At 50.2% G+C, this 19,050-nt stretch overlaps 1 protein-coding gene across 3 annotated transcripts in view; it reads left to right on the top strand.

Moving 5' to 3' along the window:
- Window positions 1–19,001, top strand: part of DAPK2 (death associated protein kinase 2) — a 117,476-nt gene extending 98,475 nt beyond the window's left edge. For all 3 annotated transcript variants that reach the window (XM_068553321.1, XM_068553330.1, XM_068553337.1), the window contains 5 exons: window positions 2,343–2,495; window positions 3,518–3,563; window positions 15,940–16,029; window positions 16,140–16,223; window positions 18,819–19,001. In XM_068553321.1, coding sequence (XP_068409422.1) covers window positions 2,343–2,495; window positions 3,518–3,563; window positions 15,940–16,029; window positions 16,140–16,223; window positions 18,819–18,899 — 454 coding nt within the window. In that variant the 3' untranslated portion in view covers window positions 18,900–19,001. The remainder of the gene's footprint in view (window positions 1–2,342; window positions 2,496–3,517; window positions 3,564–15,939; window positions 16,030–16,139; window positions 16,224–18,818) is intronic.
- The last annotated feature ends 49 nt before the right edge of the window (window positions 19,002–19,050 follow it).

Here is a 19,050-nt window from a genome sequence, read left to right as displayed (position 1 = left end):
TTAAGTGCTTAAGCAGAGATTTCCTGCATCGGGTAGTGGACCTGTCACTTTCCATCTCTGTGGCCTGGGGCAGAGACTTAATCTCTGGGCCTGTTTTTCTCATCAGAAAAGTAGGAATCACAAACTTCCTGCCACGGGTGTGTTGTGAGGGTTAAATAAGCCGACGTGCAAACTTCCCGGCACTGCTCAGACACAGACACGGCTGATTAGTTGGTGTTCATTTCATCCGTACTTCCCAACTGTTTCCTCTCACAGCACTCCTGGAAAATGGTATTTTTATGGCACTCTGGGTAAGAGGCAGCCCACAGCCAGAGGGGATGAAGGATGGGGCACCAGCACTCAACTCTCTCAACATCCCTGTAAAGCGTCCCTCTGACTCCCCTTGGACTGGGAGCTCTGTGCGATGTGATAGACAACCCCCCCTGCCCCGCCCATCCTGTCCCCCGAGCTGCAGCAGAGGGTTTCAACCCTGGCTGCACATCAGACCTTTCAATATCTACTGTGGCCCAGGCCCCCCTCCAGATCTATGAAATCAGAATCGCTAGGAGTGGGGTCTGGGCATCAGTATTTTTTTAAAAGCCCTGGAGGAATCTGAAGGAGGAATTTGCAGAGAGAGAGAATTTGCTGCATTGCTGTATAGTTCCAGATTAGAGCCAGAATATTCAGATGTTGACTCTTGACACCTTGATATCTTCAGAACTCTGGTTTCCATATTAAAAGAGTGTGGAATTCCAGTGTCTCCAGGGCACACAATCTTCTTGTAGCTCATTGAATTCTGTACAGGTTATTGACTGCCTGCTCCATGGTGGGCACTGTGCCAGGCACTCAGGATACTACGTGAAGGAGAATCTGTCCCACTTGCCTGGAGCTCCCTGTGTGTGTGGGAGACACCGGACAGCGAACTCTTACCCAGGGGGACCAAGGTTATCCTTTAGGTATGAACATGGCTTTGTGAGACACAGATGGGAGAGCCACTGGTTTGCTGGGACTGCAGAAGGTTTAATGGGAGAAGGGGAGGGGGAGACAGAGAAGTGAGAGAGATTGATTTGAACTGGGCTAGAAGGAATGAGATGAATTCTCCTGGTGGAAAGGGAAGGAAGGGCTGTCCCAGCCGAGGAAGGGAGCAGTGAGCTTGGTAAGTGCGGTGAAATATATGGAGCGTGTGGACCAACTTCTGATGCCTTGCTCAGCAGTTTAGATGTGATTCTATAGAAAACAGGGAGTCATAGAGGGTTCTTTGTGTGCTAACAATGACAATAATAATGGCCATCAATTCCAGAGTTCTTAGTATGGGCCAGGATTGCACGGAACAGTCTATATATATTTATTCTTCAACATTTTATATATATTTATTCACGACAGTCATGTGAGGTGGAGACTTTTCTTCAGTTTACAGATGAGGAAACTGCAGCTCAGAGAGGTTGAGTAACTCTCCTAGGTTCATACATGAGTGACAGAGCTGGGATTCAAATCCAGGATTGAAATATCAGATTTTTTTCCAGGGTACCTTGCTTTCACTATCCCAAGGAAGTGTCAGTGGAGGTAGGGATGACCTTTAAGAGGTATTTAGGAAATGGAACCAATAGAAATGGTGAGGGAATGGGAGGAAGAGTCAAAGATGACTGCTGTGTTTCTAGCTTGGGTACGTTCATGAAGTGACATCATTAATCAAGGCAGGGAGCGCGTGGAGGGTTAGGGTAGGGCACAGGGACCTCTGGGACAACGGCACATCTGGAATATGCGTCAGGAGACAGTAGATTCAGGAGTCACTATTTGAACAACACATTCCCCACAAACCCTGCAGGGGAACATCACTCACCCTTCCGGTCCCTAACAGCCCATCTATTGCCACACCTCTCAGGCTTTGCTCAAGCTGCTCCCTTAGCCTAGAAGACCCTCCAGCTCCTTCTGTGACTGCTGACAACCTCTTCATTCTTCAGGACACAACTGATGCAAATGTCAGCTCTCCCATGAAGCCTGCTCTGGACCTCCCCTCCGTCCTGTGCTCCCCCAGCCCTTTGTCTGGCCTTCTATTTTATTCTGTGCTCTGCTGGGGATTATGAAGAGCCAGGGCTCTCTGTTTGTCTCCCCTCCTCTTTCGAGTCCCTTGAAGACACGGTTTCTCTGTATCACAGGTACTTCCCTCTGTCGCAGGGGCTCCATAAAGTGTATTGAATTGGACTCATTTGAAAAGTTGCTGACTGGCCCCCCCCAGAGGGGGCAGCAGGGTTGCGGGGAGCCTCCCGTGCCCACGCAGCAGTACGAGTCAGGGTTCCCTGAGTCCGTCACCCCCGCTTTCATCTACTTTCCCACAGTCACGTGTTTCCTCTCTGTGTGCCCAGCCTCAGTGGAGCATCCCCTTTTCTGGGAGACACGAAGCAGGACACACTGGCAAATATCACAGCAGTGAGTTACAACTTTGGTGAGGAGTTCTTCAGCCAGACCAGCGAGCTGGCCAAGGACTTCATTCGGAAGCTTCTGGTTAAAGAGACCCGGTAAGAGGACTGAGAAGGGCACTGGCTTCTCAGGTACTGACCCTCTCCTGCCACCTCTCCCAGAGACGTGTCCGTCTGTCCCTGCTTTGCCATGGGCTATCATCGACCATTGTGGTCTAATCTGGGCAGGTGCTGAGGAGTGTGGACTGGTCAAGACTTGGCATTCATCTTGTTTCCTCAAGTCGTTCTGGTTTCTTCTCCTGCTGAAATGCAAATAACTCTGTGTGTGTGTGTGTGTGTGTGTGTGTGTGTGTGTGAAGTCAGCCTGGGTTTCTCTAGGGCTCGTTATCTTTTGCAGTCTGTCCCAAAGGCACCTGGAACTAGGATTCAAAAAGGAAAGTGGCAGGGTTTTCAAGTCAGTTCAGGATGGGAGTGGGTAGAAGTGGGCCCAGAGGGGTCAGAACAGTGGGAGAATGGGAGACCTGCTAATCCCACGCCTTCTGCAGGGCCCAGCGTGAGCCCCGTGGCTGTGCGATCAAAGAAGGAGATGGGCAAGGACTTGTAGGGTGCTGGGTGCCCAGAGCACGGCCTAGATGAGGCAGGGGTAAGGTCCACAGACTTTAGAAGACCATATCCTCTTGGTCCCACAGATTTTAGAGAGAGGCAGAGCGGGGTCCTCTAAAGTGCAGGGGCCCAATTTCCCTATTGAAGATCAGTGCTAGGTGGGGTCACCCTACGTGGGTACAGAGCAGGGAAGGACAGAGAGTGGACCTGGGAGGCAAACAGAAAAACAGAGACCAAAGGTTTTGCAGTGGAGAGCATTTATGACTCTCCTATAGTGTGGTGTTGGCCCCTTCAACTCTGGGACCAAAGATGAGGGTTTATGTGATGTCATTTTATTGAGGTGTCTTCCTGGACCACTTTCTCTGGAATGCAGAGAATGCAGCCCCCTCTGCATCCCTTATTATTCTAGTTTGATGGCAGTGGTTGAAGAATGCCAAAAAGGAGGTCTAGGAAGAGTGAGAATGGAGACTGTTGCTCTCAGCTTCTCATGGATCATTGTTTTCTGATCCTCGTTGCAGGAAACGGCTCACGATCCAAGAGGCTCTCAGACACCCCTGGATCACGGTAAGGGCACAGTGATGAGTTCCAGTGAGCAGGTCCCTGCTCTGTCGCCAGGGCTGCCTGGGGCGGCCGGATGCAGGCGACCTATGGAAAGGCCTTTGCTTGAAACACTGACCCTCAAGCACAGACGAAAGCTAGTTGGGGGCTTCCAAGGGTCTGGGCTTGTTCAAATAGGTCTACAAGTTTAAGTTTCTATTGCACGTGTTCAGGTGACTTATGAAATGAAACCTTCACACATGTCAGTTGAACTCCTTGTTCTTTGGGCCCATCTTACAAAGGGTTCTTTGTCAGAGGACATGTCACTGTCATTCTCAAAGCAGAAATCAGGACTCCTCAGTTGTAGAGAGAGATCGATGACAGTTAAAAACCTCAACTTTGTAACCAGGGGTCCTTGTTTCTGACTTTTGAAGTTCTGAGTAAAGGGTGACACTCAAACAGGTCACTGGCTTCCTCAGGCCCCTGGAGACTTCAGGGAATGGGGCTCTGAGGGGGAGGCCTGCTGGGAGAGAGAGGCAGCCACTCCTTAGGGCAGTTCCATTCTCTCTGGGGAGGGTGGGGACACAAAGGTGACTCCCTGCCTAACTCGCCTTGTAACTGGGCTTCCAGCTGCTGGGTTTTCAGAGGGCCTTGCAGTCTAGGCACAGTAAAGTGCCAGTGAAAAGCACTTTGGCAGGATAGGAATCAGGAGAGTGGGATTCTGGCCCTAGTTCTGCTGACTGATGAGATGTGTGCTCCCAGGGATGTCACCAGACTTCCCATTCACTGAAATTGTTAAATGGGAGAGCTGGCGAGGATGATCTGAGGGTGCAGATGAGAAGGGGCAGAGGCTCACGGGAGATGGAGGGCAGGGAGGGCTGGAGTGCTCTGGAGAAGGCCAGGTTCATCTGCTTGTTGAAGGATGGGGAAGGCCAGGGGCCCTCCAGGTTTGGGCCCAGACCACAGAGCTAGGGAGTCTGGTGGGCTGCCTCCTAGCTCAGCTTGCCGAGTGTTGCCAAGGCCCAGGGAGCCCACTGGCCATGAGGGAGAGAAGCCCCCAGCTTCCCCCCATCAGCCATGGCCTCGTATGCTTCCGCCCTTGAGTGGATGCCTGCAGAATCTTGGCTCTAGCCTGCTTGTCTGTGCGAGCACCCTTAAATGCTATGCGTGTGGAGACCCTCTCTAATGGCCGTGGACCACCCTGCCCTGAAATGAGTGTGCAGGCAGCACCCGTCCTCCTCGACCTGACCTTTCTTACGGTCTGTGTGGGTGATCGTTCCGCCCTGGTCCGCCCGTAGCCTGGCGCATGCAGTGAATGCAAAGAGGCTGCTCGTGTGCCGTCTGCCTGCACCTTGGACTGCCCTTGGAGCAGACGTCCAAGTAACTCTGGCCCTTCTGTCTAAACACCCCCTAGTCCAAAGGAGTGATCAGAACCCCTGAACAGCGCAAGGCAGAGCCCGCCCAGCTGAAGACCGAGCGCCTGAGAGAGTACACCCTCAAATGCCACTCAAGCATGCCCCCCGACAACACCTATGTCAACTTCGAGCGTTTTGCCTGTGTGGTTGAGGACGTGGCTCGGATGGACCAGGGATGCCGGGCCCTGGCGGGGGCCCGTGACACCATCCAGGACGATGTGGAGACCTTGGTCTCCATCTACAATGAGAAGGAGGCTTGGTACCGGGAGGAGAGTGAGAGAGCCCAGCACGACCTGTCCCAGCTCAGGTACGAGTTCCGCAAAGTACAGTCCTCGAAGAAGCTCCTGCGAGAGGACATCCGGGCCACGGGGTCCCGCCTCAGGAGCACAGCCAGGAAACTGGACCATCTGCAGGCGCAGTTTGAAGCCCTGGGGCAGGAGCTCTTGGCAGACTTACAGTGGCTCCAGGAACTGGTGGGCGGCTTCCAGCTGGAGAGTGGGAGCATGGACAGCCCCAGCTCCATGTGTTGCCAGGACTCCAGTGAGTGCCTAGGGGAGCTGCTCAACAGATCACGCAGTAAGGATGTCTAGGCCAGCTTGAAGCTCTGAGCACCAGAATCGAGTCAGTAATGCATCCTGGATGGTTTGCTGAAGCCTGTTCCCAACTGCCCTGCCGGGGCATCGACTAGAATTCTCCTGCAGGGGTGTGTGTCTGTAGCATAGCCTTCCACCCCCTTCCCGCAATTCAGAATCGCGGAGGGGCTAGCTAGTTATCCGTTCTGTACCTCCTCTCACCAGCCTGGTTTTCTGGGAGGGTGGCTGGCAAGGCAGCTAAGCTGTTAAAATGATTGAGGATGAACACCCCTCAGTGTACCCTCCTACAGAGGGAGGACGGCTGGCCCTGGAGAGATACTTGATAACTGATTTGTGATAATGGATTTGTTCACATTCTCGCTTCCCGCCTTATAGATTGCAGGTCTTGGGTAATATTCTAGTTAACTAGGGATAACAGTCAGATGGCTTGGTGCTTTCCTGCTGCTGAAGGAGGGATTCTGAATGCACAGAGAAAAGATTACCTTTCATTTATATTGACTTTTCACTTACCAAGCATTTATGGCTTTGATCCTTAAAGGAACCTGTGAGACAGGAAGGTAGGTGGTATTATTATTGTTGTTACTGTCATTTCCATGGAACTGAAGAGGAAATTGACCTCCAGAGGGAAAATGACTTAGGTTCATTCATAGCTAGTTGATACAGATGAAACAGAAACCCAGGATGCCCGACTCTTAAGATGAAGTATATGGGAAGAAATAGGCTTTACTGTAAAAATCCATGTTAATATTAAAGTTCAGATCCCAGCGGTAAAGTAAGCATTTTCATGTATTTTGCCAAGTCAGGTGGAAGCCTTATACCTTCAGGCAATTGTCCTAAGAAGTGTGTCCTAGAAGGCGCGCAGTTTATCGTTCCCATCCAGCTGTGTCCCTGTCTGAAGAGCACCTGCAGAATAGGAGGGAAGGGGCAGCGTCTCGCCCTTCTCCACTTCCCGCCTCTGGCTAAGGGCTCCAATCTCATGTTGGGAATGAAGGCCAGAAAGGACTCAACAAGCAGATTCCTTTTCTCATGTCCCTAAGGTCTGAAGAGGGTGGACATTAAGACTGGGGAGCCCAAGGCTCAGTGCTCCCTTCCTGACCTCAAGCTGTGCGCACCCCTCCCTGAGGACTGGATCATCTTGTCTGCCTCTTCCCGGAGGAGGGGCCAGCCAACTAGCTCACAGAGAAAGAGTGTGGAGTGTGGGCCCAGTGCTGTGCTAGAAGCTTGGGGGTGAGGGAACAGATCGTATCATTTCAAAGTGCCTTCACAGACTCACAAAACCCCCCTGTCAGATAGGTGGGGTAGGTGTCATTCCCAATTTGGAGCTGAGGAAACAGAGAGGATGTGATTTGCCCAAGGTCACAATAGTGGCAAAAGTGGAGACCTTCTGATGATGTCTGTTGCTTCTTCTGCTTCCCCTAACTGCCCCAGTCTCCAAGAGTTTACCTCTCTGCTGTGGGGCAGGTTACACCAAGATGCATCCATCTATGCACTCACAAAGAATTTTTAAGCACCTATCTACTGCCAGGCATTCAGCCTGGCCCCAGGGATACAATGTTGAATGAAAAGAGGCATGTTTCCTGCCTTCACGAAATTTGCAGTCCAGTAACGATTCCAACATTCATCAAGAACATTCTACAAAGGTAGAACTGCAGCTGGGACCTATGCAATGAAAGAGAAGGATGCAGCACTGCAGGAGCCTGCAGTGGGGGATGATCTAGGCAGGGAAGGCATCCCTGAGGTGGTGATGCTGGAGCTGAGATCAGCTAAGCAAACCAGGGAGAAGGTAGTGCTCCCACAGAGCTGTCATGCCAGGGCTCTGTGCTGGGAGGGGGCCTGGGAGCTGAAATTGCTCAGACAGAAAGAAAGCTGGAGGGGAGAGAATAGAGTATGGTGTGGATGTGGCTGGAGCTAAGACAGGACCAGCAGGGCTTTGCCGTATTAAAGAGCTCTGCCTTCATCCCAAGAGTCATGGGGAGCCATGATGGGTGCCAGGCAATCAATGGCCTGACGTGCTGGCGGGGGCAGGGATGCCCAGTGAGCAGCACAGATGGGGAGTGGTTTAGGATGAGGCATGAGGTTGTGATCCCATGAAACCATTTCTTTAAAATCCTACCTCTAATTCTATTTGCCTGCTGGATCACTTCAAATATCATATATAATATTTGTAACAGAAACTTTTTTCATCAACTATAAGAAAGCATATTTTCATCAAATGTAAATGCATCATTATTTTATGACCCCAAAATAAAGAAAAAAAAAAGCCCAAGATGGGAAGTCCAATAGGAGACTCCACATACAAAGCTGGGACACCCTCACTGAAAGGGTAGATGGGAAATAAAGCCACCAGGCAGGAAGGGGAGGCAAGGGAACGTGTGTGTCTCAACCTTGACACTGGGTAGAGGGATGGAAAAATCCTCCACTGAGAATAGGAGTCCCAGGTCCGTGGTACTCGTGCAGGTTTGCTTTCTGCATTTGCACAGTCAGTGGGATCCAAAAGAACCTCAAAACAGGTGAATAAACAAAACAACAACAACAACAAAGAAGAAGAACCTCGAGCAGAGAATCTAACGTCAAACGGTTTGAGGCTGGGTGGCCCCAATGGCTGGCAGAATCAGTGTGGTCATCTTCCGGAACACCTGCCTTCACTTAAGACCGACAGTAAGGATATGATGCCATTGTTTGGGAGTTAAGTCCTGATTTCAGAGATCCAAAAATGTGCATCTTGGAATCCATGGAAGATGGCAAAGCCCTGTTCCCTAAACCCTGTCTGGAAGAACTGATACAAAAGACCCATCTACGAGCTCTCCAAGAACTTTCCTGCCCTGTTACGGGACATGATGTACCCATTTGGCATAAGGCACTGCAAAGATTAAAGGTCCCTTTGGCCAAGTCAACAGGTTTCCTAAGGAAAGGAAGCCCCTGATTGAGCAACTCAGGGCAAACTTTCTTGTGAAGGTCGAAATAAAATGCAATAAAGTAGTAAGATGTGGATGATGATTTGAATTAGGGAGACTGGGAGAAGGGAGAGAGAAGTGGTTATTTTAGAATCCTGGCATCAGCTTCACACCGTCCGTACTGGGGGGCCCTCAGACGTGAGCTACCTGACACCCTCTTTTTACAGGATTTTACAGGACAGGATTTGTCTAGAGTCCCCCAGCTAGTCAGCCCCAGAGCTGGGGTCAGAACCCTAAGTGGTTTTCCTCACAGTAGTGGAATCGTCTTCTCTGTGTTCATGTCCAGTCGTGGGTAACAACTTGTCATTTAGATGTTTTATGAACAGACTCTTTTATGTACTGAGTTTCCAAAGACAAAGTGAAGTGAAGTGAAAAATGCCCCCCAAGTCTTTCAGGGAAATCAGAGGAGATTGTGACCTTCCTCTGTCACCTGGCTGGTCCAACTCCCATCACCCTTTGGCAGCAGAACCTGATGCCAAGGGGAGCCCAAGGAAGCCTGTGGAATGCCCAGCCAGAGGACCTGCTGGATTCCTCCCCACACGCCCACAGCTGGCATTTTAACAGAGACATCAAGGACAGGGCAGGGCAGGGCCGATGGTGACGGGATGGGGTGTTTCGTTGGTACCTAGACGGACGAAGACCTGGGGGGCGCCGCTCTGTGGGCCGGCCCATCTACCGTCACAGAGGATCCTTTCATTCACCAGGCTGTGAAGGAAAGGTCAGCCTCTGTGCTCTGGGCAAATGCCATCCTGGGGAGGGCAGGGTGAGCGTGTGACATCTTCCTGAATAGCGATTCCCAAGGAGGCTGGAGAGTCGGCGCCTGGAGAAGGCAGCAGTCTGTCCCTGCTCTGAGGCAGAGGCATGCTGCACACGATTACCCTTTTGCGTGGGGAAGGGTGGAGATGGCGTGATAACGTGGTAACCGGTGATTCTGCAGATGCAGGATGCTGGCAGTGAAGGGATGGAGCAGAGTAATAATGGTAGGAGAAGCCAGAGTCTCCTCTGTGAACCCCTTCCCCGTACCACCCACCCACCTCTCCAGGTGATCTTGAAGGTGGCGACTTCCCACCTCACTCCATCAGGCGGTGCTGTGGGCCCTGGTGGGAGGGCGCTGGGTGCTCAGCTCCCACCCCCACTGGCAGCCTCTGTACATGTCTGTGGAACTGAATGGCCTTTTCTGCTTTGTCTGTGAAACTCTTGGCCTGTGGAGAAGATTATTTGCCCTGGAGAGGAGACCCAGCAGTGGGCATATTTGAGGAGCAGAAGAGGCCAGTTCATTGAACAAACACTGACTGTGCTCTGGCTCTGGAGGGAGGTGACAGATAAGGACAAGACAACCCCTGAATAAAAGACTCAGTGTCTGGGACAGATGGGGCCCCAACCAACTGGGAGGTGAGGAAGGCCATGGTGAGTGAGAAAACAGGGGTACCTAATATTCCAGAAAACAGGAGGGAGACGAACTCTGACTGAGGAAGGGTAAAAGGGGTGGCAGAGGGCAGAAACATTCTTGGGGGGGAGGTCTTGCCCCCAACACTCCCCTCCAAGCTGTAGCCTTGTGGGGAAGGTACCAGGCAGAATTTGGAGGGCTGGGGATGAGCCCAGCTTGGTGTCAGGAACCTGGAGCTGTCAAATGGAGATTAAAGGTGAAGAGATTACAGAGATTTAGAAGAGGGAGACTTTCTGTTTTTAACTTTTTATTATGGGGGATTTTCAAAACTTGCACAAAATATTGAGAATGGCAGAGTGAATTCCACATACCTATTACCCAGCTTTGAAGTAATTTAAAGCAAACTTCAGACTGACTTACCTCATAAATTCTTCAGCAGGAATCTCTGATAGGGAGTTTCTTTTTACTATGACCACTGTGCCATTATCACACCTGACAAAATCAAGAATAATTACTTATTATCATCTGGATACACATTCTGGAGTCACATGCCCCTGCTTTTCTTAAGGGTGTCCTGTTATACTCGGTTTGTTCAAATCAGGATCCAAACACAGACCACACGTGGCAGTGGGATGTTATGTCTCTCAAGTCTCTTCAGTACAGGAGGGAGAGCTTTTGAAGCTTTTCCTGGGGATGAAAACTTGCTCAGAAAACTGAAGGTCCCGGAGAGAAGATTAAAAGTGAAGAGTGTATCCATGCTGAGACCTAACTCAGAAAAGTAAGGCCGGGTCAGGCAAGGAAAGGGACATTCTTACCTCTTTCCATTGGCTTGTTCAATGTAGGGACAACCTGCAGGAACACAGCCTCTCTGCAGCTCTCCCCACCCATGCATAAGGAGGTGGAGACTCAGGCCCCTATAAGCCTCACGTGCTCCTTTCCTGGTTAAACAGGGAGGTAAGGCCAGCAGGGCCCAGGCTCTAGCCAGCAAAACAGCCAGCAAAAGGAAGAGGTGGAGATGCCACCTACAGAGAGATGCCACTAAGGGAGATGAAGGAGCGAGGCTCAGAGAGACAGTCCTGGGCAGGAGAGGAAAGTGGGTGCTCAGGTGTCCATGGCATTCAGTGGAGGATGGGGCTGGAGTAGTGACTCAGATGGAGGTTTGAAAAGTTGCAAACTGTTGGCAGTTTGTAGAGGAGGCCTGGTATTCATTTATTTATGATTTTATTTTATTTTTTTAATAGATCTTTATTGGAGTATAATTGCTTCACGATATTGTGTTAGTTTCTGTTGCCCAACAAAGTGAATCAGCCATATGCATACACATGTTGGCATACCCCCTCCCTCTTGCGTCTCCCTCCCATCCTCCCTATCCCACCCCTCTGGGTCACCGCATAGCACCGAGCCCATCTCCCTGTGCTGTGCTGCTGCTTCCCAGCAGCCAACTACTTTACTTTCGGTAGTGTATATATGTCGATGCTACTCTCACTTCACCCCAGCTTCGCCCTCCCACCCCATGTCCTCAAGTCCATTCTCTGTGTCTACCTCTTTATTCCTGCCCTGCAACTAGGTTCATCAGTACCATTTTTTTTTAGATTCCATATATATGCGTTAGCATACGGTATTTGTTTTTCTCTTTCTGACTTACTTCACTCTGTATGACAGACTCTAGGTCCATCCACCTCACTACAGATAACTCAATTTCGTTTCTTTTTATGGAGGCCTGGTATTTAGACAAAGTCTTTGGAGTGCCTCTTCTGGAAAGCCAGGGTCTGTCTTTATGCCTGGGAGGATGGCTGCTGCTTCATCTCCCTGCTCTGTGGATGTCGGTGCTGCCTAGCTCTCCCCGATGGACTTTTTCAGAGACACTTGCATCTGCGTGAACAAAACCTGACTTTAGCCACAGCGTTCTGTCTTCTTTTCTCCCTTCCCAACATTTTTCTGAGACACCAAACATGCTCCTAGGAGCCTGGTCAAAATCGCCCACAGTCTCTGGTATCGCTGAAGGACCACAAGGCTGGAAGGTGGGCATTGTTTGTTTGCAGAAAGGGGAGGGTCAGGAGAAGGCGGAACAAACTCTGTTGCCCCTCACACCCTGAATTTAATCCAAAGTGTTGGTGCCACATTCCTTCTGGGAACTGATTTCACTGCAGAATTTATGTCTCTCTGCCTTCATGCCTAGATGACAGTGTCAGTGCTTGGTGAGCCTCTTAGCAACCAACAAGGCCCATTGATTGGGAAAGGCCAGCCTGACAGGTTTATGGCCTCTTCCTCAGAGTTCATGCTGTTTTGTGTAGCATATAGACAGGGCCCTAGAAGTAACTGCATCACCTCCCATGAACGGCCTCTGGGAATGGTCCGATGTGATATTTTAGTTGGGCATCTCTGCTCAGTGGCTGGCACTGCTGGACCAGTTGGAAGATGGGATTCTCACAGGATTCCCCTAGCCTGCCTGTCAACCTTCCATACGTGGGGTTTAGCCATCTCTCTCCTCACAAGGGTGCCAATCAGTAAGTAGACAAAAAGAGGTCCCTTCACTCCCAGAGTCTACTAATTCCAGCTCATCAAACTCTCCAAGTGAAGTGCAAGAGTGTCCCTTGCAAGGGTTCAACTCGAAGGTGAATAGCAGACATTTGTGAAGTTAGAGGTAGAAATGTTCTGTGGGCTGGGAAGGCAGGATGCCAGTCACCCTGGGAAGGAGAAACTAGTTGCTGAGAGGTATGGGGAAGTGGAATTAACAACAAATGAATAAATATGGAATAAAATGTCAGGTAGTGACAGGTGCTATGAAGAACTGGGGCAGAGGCACAGTGAGTTGCATGGGGCAGCTGGGTGCTATTTTATATAGGGTGGTCAAGGAAGGCCTCCTGAGGAGGTGACATTTGAGCAAAGACCTGAACAAAATGGCAAAGTAAATACAGTAAGACCTGGAGACCTTGGGTTCCTGGACCAGCAAGCAGACCCATGCAATGAAAGCCACAGGGACAGGAAGGAGATGGGGAGAAAGGTTACAGAAGGACCCAGATGATACAGGCCTTGGGGTTCTTGGTGAGCTTGTTGGGTTCTATTGAGAGTGCCCAGAAGCTGATGGAAGGTTTTTTTTTTTCTTTTTTCTAAATTACATTATATTTTATCAAATCCTGCTTTTCAATTTATTTATTTATTTATCTATTTTTGGCTGTGTTGGGTCTTCGTTTCTGTGCGAGGGCTTTCTCTAGTTGAGGCGAGCAGGGGCCACTCTTCATCGCGGTGCACGGGCCTCTCACTATCGTGGCCTCTCTTGTTGCGGAGCACAGGCTCCAGACGTGCAGGCTCAGTAATTGTGGCTCACGGGCCCAGTTGCTCCGCGGCATGTGGGATCCTCCCAGACCAGGGCTCGAACCCGTGTCCCCTGCATTAGCAGGCAGATTCTCAACCACTGCGCCACCAGGGAAGCCCTGCTGGAAGGTTTTGATGCCAGGAAAAGGCCGGCTCAGCACAGATCAGTTGCCCTCTGCCCTCTTTTGCATCTCTCTTCCAGGTGGGACCTAAACCCAGGACTGGGCTTGCGGAGGAGATGAGAGGTAGTTAAGGAAAGAGCTGGGAGAGCAGGGCATGGCCTGATGGTCCCCTCAGAGCCCCCATCCTTTTCTCTTCTCTCTCCTCTGTGCCTTCCTCCTTTTCCTCCTCTCTCCCCTCCTGCACTCTTTGGCCCAAACCACCGTGTCCCATTTTGGGGGAGTGAATAGCCCCTGGCTCTCTCGTCTCCCCTCTGTGTCAAGGTTGCGTGCACTCTCCTCCCTGCTCCCTGACCTCCCCAGGACTCTGCCTCTCACCTTGCTGATTCCCAGGCAGAGCTGTGGGGAGTCATGGGGTCATGACACCCTTCCGTGGTCTCATGGCTGGGCTGATCCAGGTGCCTGGGCCTCTCACCAGTGGAATAAGCAGGTCCTGGGACTTCGTTCTGGTTTGATTCTGCAGCAGCTCAGGGGAACAGTTTATCTGTACAGCTCTTCAGCGCCCACTGTCTTATGCTCTGGATCAGGAGTGGGTAGTGAGGAAACACTGACAAAAACATGAAGGAAATTCTTCCTGTTGTTGTTCACTAGTGGGCTGACTCCACTGCAGAGCTGACCGAGAGAGGTGCTAAGTGTAATAAAGGAGCACACATGTTTTGGTCATGTTGGGAGGGAGAGACAGTGTTTCTTGGAAGTTATCCTGGAAGAGGTCATGTTTGAATTGGGCTTTGAAACACACAGAGGCCGTCCTGGAGGAGGGAGATTGGGTAAACAGGGAAAGGGCCTCCTGCCAGAAGATGTCAGGTCCAGAGCAGTGTGGGCCGGCCATATGCACTGGCTTCCACTGGCACCTGGCGCCATGATGAAAAATAAACAGGCATGGAGGTGTGCTTGCAGTGTGGTTAGGAGACAAGGCCAGCATCAGGAATCAATGAGTGACCTCACTCAGCGGTCACTGAGGTGCCAGAGGAGGCACTGCTGTGAGGAGGCTGTCAGAGCAGAGAGAAGAATAGAACTGGATGGGACCTTATGGATCGCCCCGGGCAGTTCATTTCCTGAGGTCGCGGAGTCCTTTAAGAATCACTGGAAGCTATTGACTCTTCTCAGAGGAAGTGTGTGTCTGTACCTATACACTAAGTTTTTTTTTTTTAATTGAGCTATAATTCACCTACTATAAAATTCACCATTTGAAAGTGTACAATTCAGTGCTTTTTAGTATATTCACAAGGTTATACAACCATCATTACTATCTAATTACAGGACATTTTCATCACCCCAGAAAGAAACTTCACACCCTTTCACAGAGAGTCATTCCCCATTCTCCCCTCTTTCCAGCCCTGGCAACTACTAATCTACTTTCTGTCTCTGTGGATTTGCCTATTCTGGACATTTTATGTAATTAGAATCATACAATATGTGGCCTCTTGTGTCTGGCGTCTTTCACTTATTATACTGTTTTCAAGGTTTATCCATGTTGTACTATGTATTAGTACTTCATTCTTTCCATGAATGGATTTTCCATTCAGTTCTTCCATTGAATGGATATACCACATTTTGTTTGTCCATTCATCAGTTGATGCGCATTTAGGTCCTGTCCACTTTTTGTCTATTATGAATAATGCTGCTATGAACATTCATGTACAAGTTTATGCACTAAAATTTGAAGACCATTTCAGGAGGTTCACAGAATCCCTGAAACCCATCTCTTGATTTCTCAATCTAGGAAAACCTTGTTTTATGAAGAGGCAAGAATTCATGAGGGAATGGACTCCTCACATTGGAGTCCATTAAATATGTCCAGTTTTTTTTGAATATCAATTACATCACAATAAAGCTATTATAAAAATAAAATAATTTATAAAAAGATGGAATGGAGAAGACAGGAAGGCTATCAATAATATATTACTATTTATTGAGCAGCTCTAAGCTAAGCACTTTACATCCCACATTTACTTAATCCTAAACAACCCTGTGACACAATGTTATTTATTATCCCCATATTACAGATGAGAAAACTGAGGCTCAGAGAAGCCATGCCAGGTTTCTTGGAGAAGTTAGGGTTTCAGCTAAGCCTTGACTGCCAAGCAGTGAAAGGCAACTACACATCCCATCTCCTCTCGACCCCCATCAAAGCCCCTATTTCCTTACATTTATTTTTGAATGGAGTACTAATGCCCCATCTGAGGCATCCATTTTGCTAGGCCCAGAACTGGCCCAGTGCACAGTGGGCATCCTGGGCTGCTGTACGATAACCCTTCCCCAGAGTGACCCATGGTTGAAGGATCTGCCTGCCTCCTGCTCTTCCCCTTCGGAGAGGTAGGGGCTGAGCCTCCAGCCCAGCCAGCGTGCACATCTGCCTGTGGTAATAATAGCGCAGGGGTGCCGAGGGCACCTCCGGAACAGCTGAGACTTCTGGAGCCGTTGCCCTCAGCGTGAGGTTCCTCTGCATGCCCTGCCCAGCAGGGAGGTCCCGGGGTCAGGCTAAGGATGGCGTGTGGTCAGGGGTCCTGCTGCCGTCCGAAGCCCAGCGTCAGCCGCCATGCTCTGCTTTGTTTCCCAGCCTGTGGACAACCAGCAAGCCCTGGTGCGCAGGGAGTCCCTGGTCAACCTGGAGAACTTCAAGAAGCAGTATGTCCGCAGGCGGTGGAAGGTGGGTCAGGGCTTAGGGGTGGGGGCGGGGGGCCCAGGTGGGCTCCTGGTTCCCTCCAGGGTCTCGGTGCACATTCTCACCTGGCGGTTCCTCTCCTCTCCCTCCCTCAGCTCTCCTTCAGCATCGTCTCCTTCTGTAACCACCTCACCCGCTCCCTGATGAAGAAGGTGCAGCTGAGGCAGAATGAGGACCTGGTGGGTAAATGCAGTGCCCTCTGATTGGGTGGAATTCTGGGTGTGGCCTGGAGCTGGGGAGAGGAGGTGGGGCTTAACTATTTCTGGCAGGCTCTGCACTGTGATCTGTGTTCAGTGGGGACCACTGGGGTAGTGCTGGGAGGGGGCGCTCCAAGGGGGCAGCATGAGCCTCTGGAGGACCTCGAATCCTTTCCCAGTGGGCTTTCAAAGGGACTGCTGTTGCCACTCCACAGCCCCAGCCTTCCCCTGAGGACCTGTAGCCTGCCAGGGACCGTGGGAACACTGGACAATGAGACTACCGAGGGCAATCCAAAATCAATTCCTGACAACCCAAGGATCTGCTTTAGAATGAAAGCTTTACATTCATTTGCCGATTTTTCCATTTCTGTTTTGCTTTAGATTGCCAGTAATAATAAAAACAATAATATTTAGATGATATCTTGTATTTGATTAGCTTGTTGCAGTTTTACGTACATCTAAAATGAGAGACTTACAATGTAATATAGTAGTCAAGAGCATGGCCTCTGGAGCCAGACTGCTAGGATTCAAATCTTCCACTTACTGTGTGACCTTGAGGAAATTACTTAACCTCTCTGTGCCAAAATGTCATCATTTGTAAAATGGGGTTAACAATAGTTCCTCCCTCACAGGGTAGTCATGAGGATTAAATGATGACATATTCTTAGAGCCTGGCATTTTAAGTGCTCAATACTTATTAGCAGCTATTATTGTTGTTTAAAATCCTCTTGTAGACTGTAAAATGCAGTGCTGGTGCTACGAAATGCAGTGTTAGTATTGCAGCTGGTCGAGGTTCCCTGACAGACCCTCCCCACTGCTCACTGAGTGTGGTGAGGGCCCCAGGAGTGTCTAGGATGGCACAGGTCAGGACAGAAGGTGACTGCCTGCTCAGGAAGAGGCTGGAAGGTGGCAGCCTGAGGTGAATGGGCTGTCAGCCCTGGGCAGCCTCGGGGCGCACAGCACTTAGGCTGCATCGCAGGACCTGGCACAGCCCCTGTGCTCCCCCCACCAGCCTGAGCTCTTCTTGATTCTCACTCTTGTCCGGAACTTGAGGATTTATGGCTCCAGAGACCCAAAACAACTGTGTGGCTTTGGCCAAGCCATGTCCCTTCTCTGGCTGCCTTCCTCATCTGCTGTAAAAGGGGACTGGACTTGCTCCCTCTGAAAATCCCTGTTAATCACAAGCAGACTGTTCTCCAGCTTTGTTTTGTATTGTATGGCTCTGACTCATGCTGAAAAGTTTCTATTCAGCAGAGCTTGAGTTATTTTTATTGTTATAGCCGGGCTTGGTCCAGGATGTATTTGGCTAAAGTTGATCTTGACCTTGGATCTCCAGCTGCGTCAGGCCAGAGGAAGAAGAGAGGGCCCTGGATAGGCACATGGCTGACAGCGGGCATGCCTTTCAGGCCGAGTTGCCCTGATACAGTGCTGGCCATTGGGAAAGAGGAACAGAGAGTAATTAAAAAGCGTATAAAACTCTTTCCTAATTTTTGTCCTTGTGCAAACATTTAAAATAGTCCTCTTTTTACTCAAACAGTCAGCACCTGATATCAGCTCAATGGCTCACCCTACACGTGGAAAAGGAATGAGTCCCAGGGGACTTCCCTGGTGGTCCCGTGGTTAGGACTCTGCGCTTCCACTGCAGGGGCCCCGGGTTCGATCCCTGGTCAGGGAATTAAGATCCCTGCATGCTGCATGGCGTGGCCAAAGAATTAAAAAAAAAAAAAAAGGAATGGGTTCCAGACATCTATTATTCAGTTTTCCAAAAGGCATTTTCCTTAAAAAAAAAAAAAAGAAAAGAAAAGAAAAGGAAAAAAGATACGTCCTTTTGTTTAGGAAGCATTAAAATTGAACATCTGACAATAGATTTTTTTTTATGACTTGCATTAAGTCTTTCTGAATTAGGACTTTGTTTAATAGTTTTAATAATTTAATTAGATGCATGTGGCGTGAATGAAAAAGGCACGGTGACCACCAGGGTAGCTGCTCCACTCTGGCTTAGCCATGTAGGAGCTGATGGACTGCACTTTACTCTTTTTCTCTTTCATAAAAATGGAGCACGGAAGCCATTTCCCTGGAAAGACTACATGGCAGGGCTGGCTAAAGGTGCAGCTTAAGCCAGTCAAAGAAGAGGGGGTGAGGTGGCCGTCAGAGTTTGGGGAGATCCCTGTGGCTATCCCTCCCCCATTCTCTCTAGGCAGAGTTCAGGAGACCCACCAGCCCACAGACCAGCTATCCAAGTGCTCTTGACTATGTGGCGGCCACAAAGGACACCAGATATAATTTTCCTTATTATTATAATTTGGCCTCTTCTGGTACCCGATTTTCCCTAGATGCTCTGCTCTGCCTGTATTCCTTCCTCCTGGGAAGGCGGTCTCAAGGCAGTTGGTCTGGCCCCATTTCAGGTCCCTCCCCACCCCTGGTCTCTGGACAGAGCAACAGGCTTCCCTTCAATGTCCATCTCCCTGGTTTACAGGCCCGTGACCCAGGTGTATCAGCTCAGGTTGCCCAGCACGACCCCATTCCTGGCACCTTCTGACCCTCTTGCCCTGGGTCTCTCTTTTTTCTCTCTTCCAGAGGAATTGTGAGAGTGACACAGAGGAGGACATCGCCAAAAGGAAAGCCCTCCACCCCCGGAGGAGGAGCAGTACCTCCTAACTGGTCAGGCTCAAGGTGGCCACCAGGGAGGCCTGGGCCCCGCAGGGCTCCTTTCTGTGCAGACTCTTGGACCCCGCTTGTCGCCAGCACCCAGGCATTCTGCATCCCTGAGCACTTTGCAAGAGAGATGGGCATGCAGGATTCAGAAGCA

The sequence above is a fragment of the Eschrichtius robustus genome, chromosome 1, assembly GCF_028021215.1.
Source record: "Eschrichtius robustus isolate mEscRob2 chromosome 1, mEscRob2.pri, whole genome shotgun sequence".
NCBI classification, from domain to species: Eukaryota; Metazoa; Chordata; class Mammalia; order Artiodactyla; family Eschrichtiidae; genus Eschrichtius; species Eschrichtius robustus.
The sequence above is the reverse complement of the archived record's forward strand: the minus strand, read 5'-3'. Positions and strand labels throughout refer to the sequence as shown.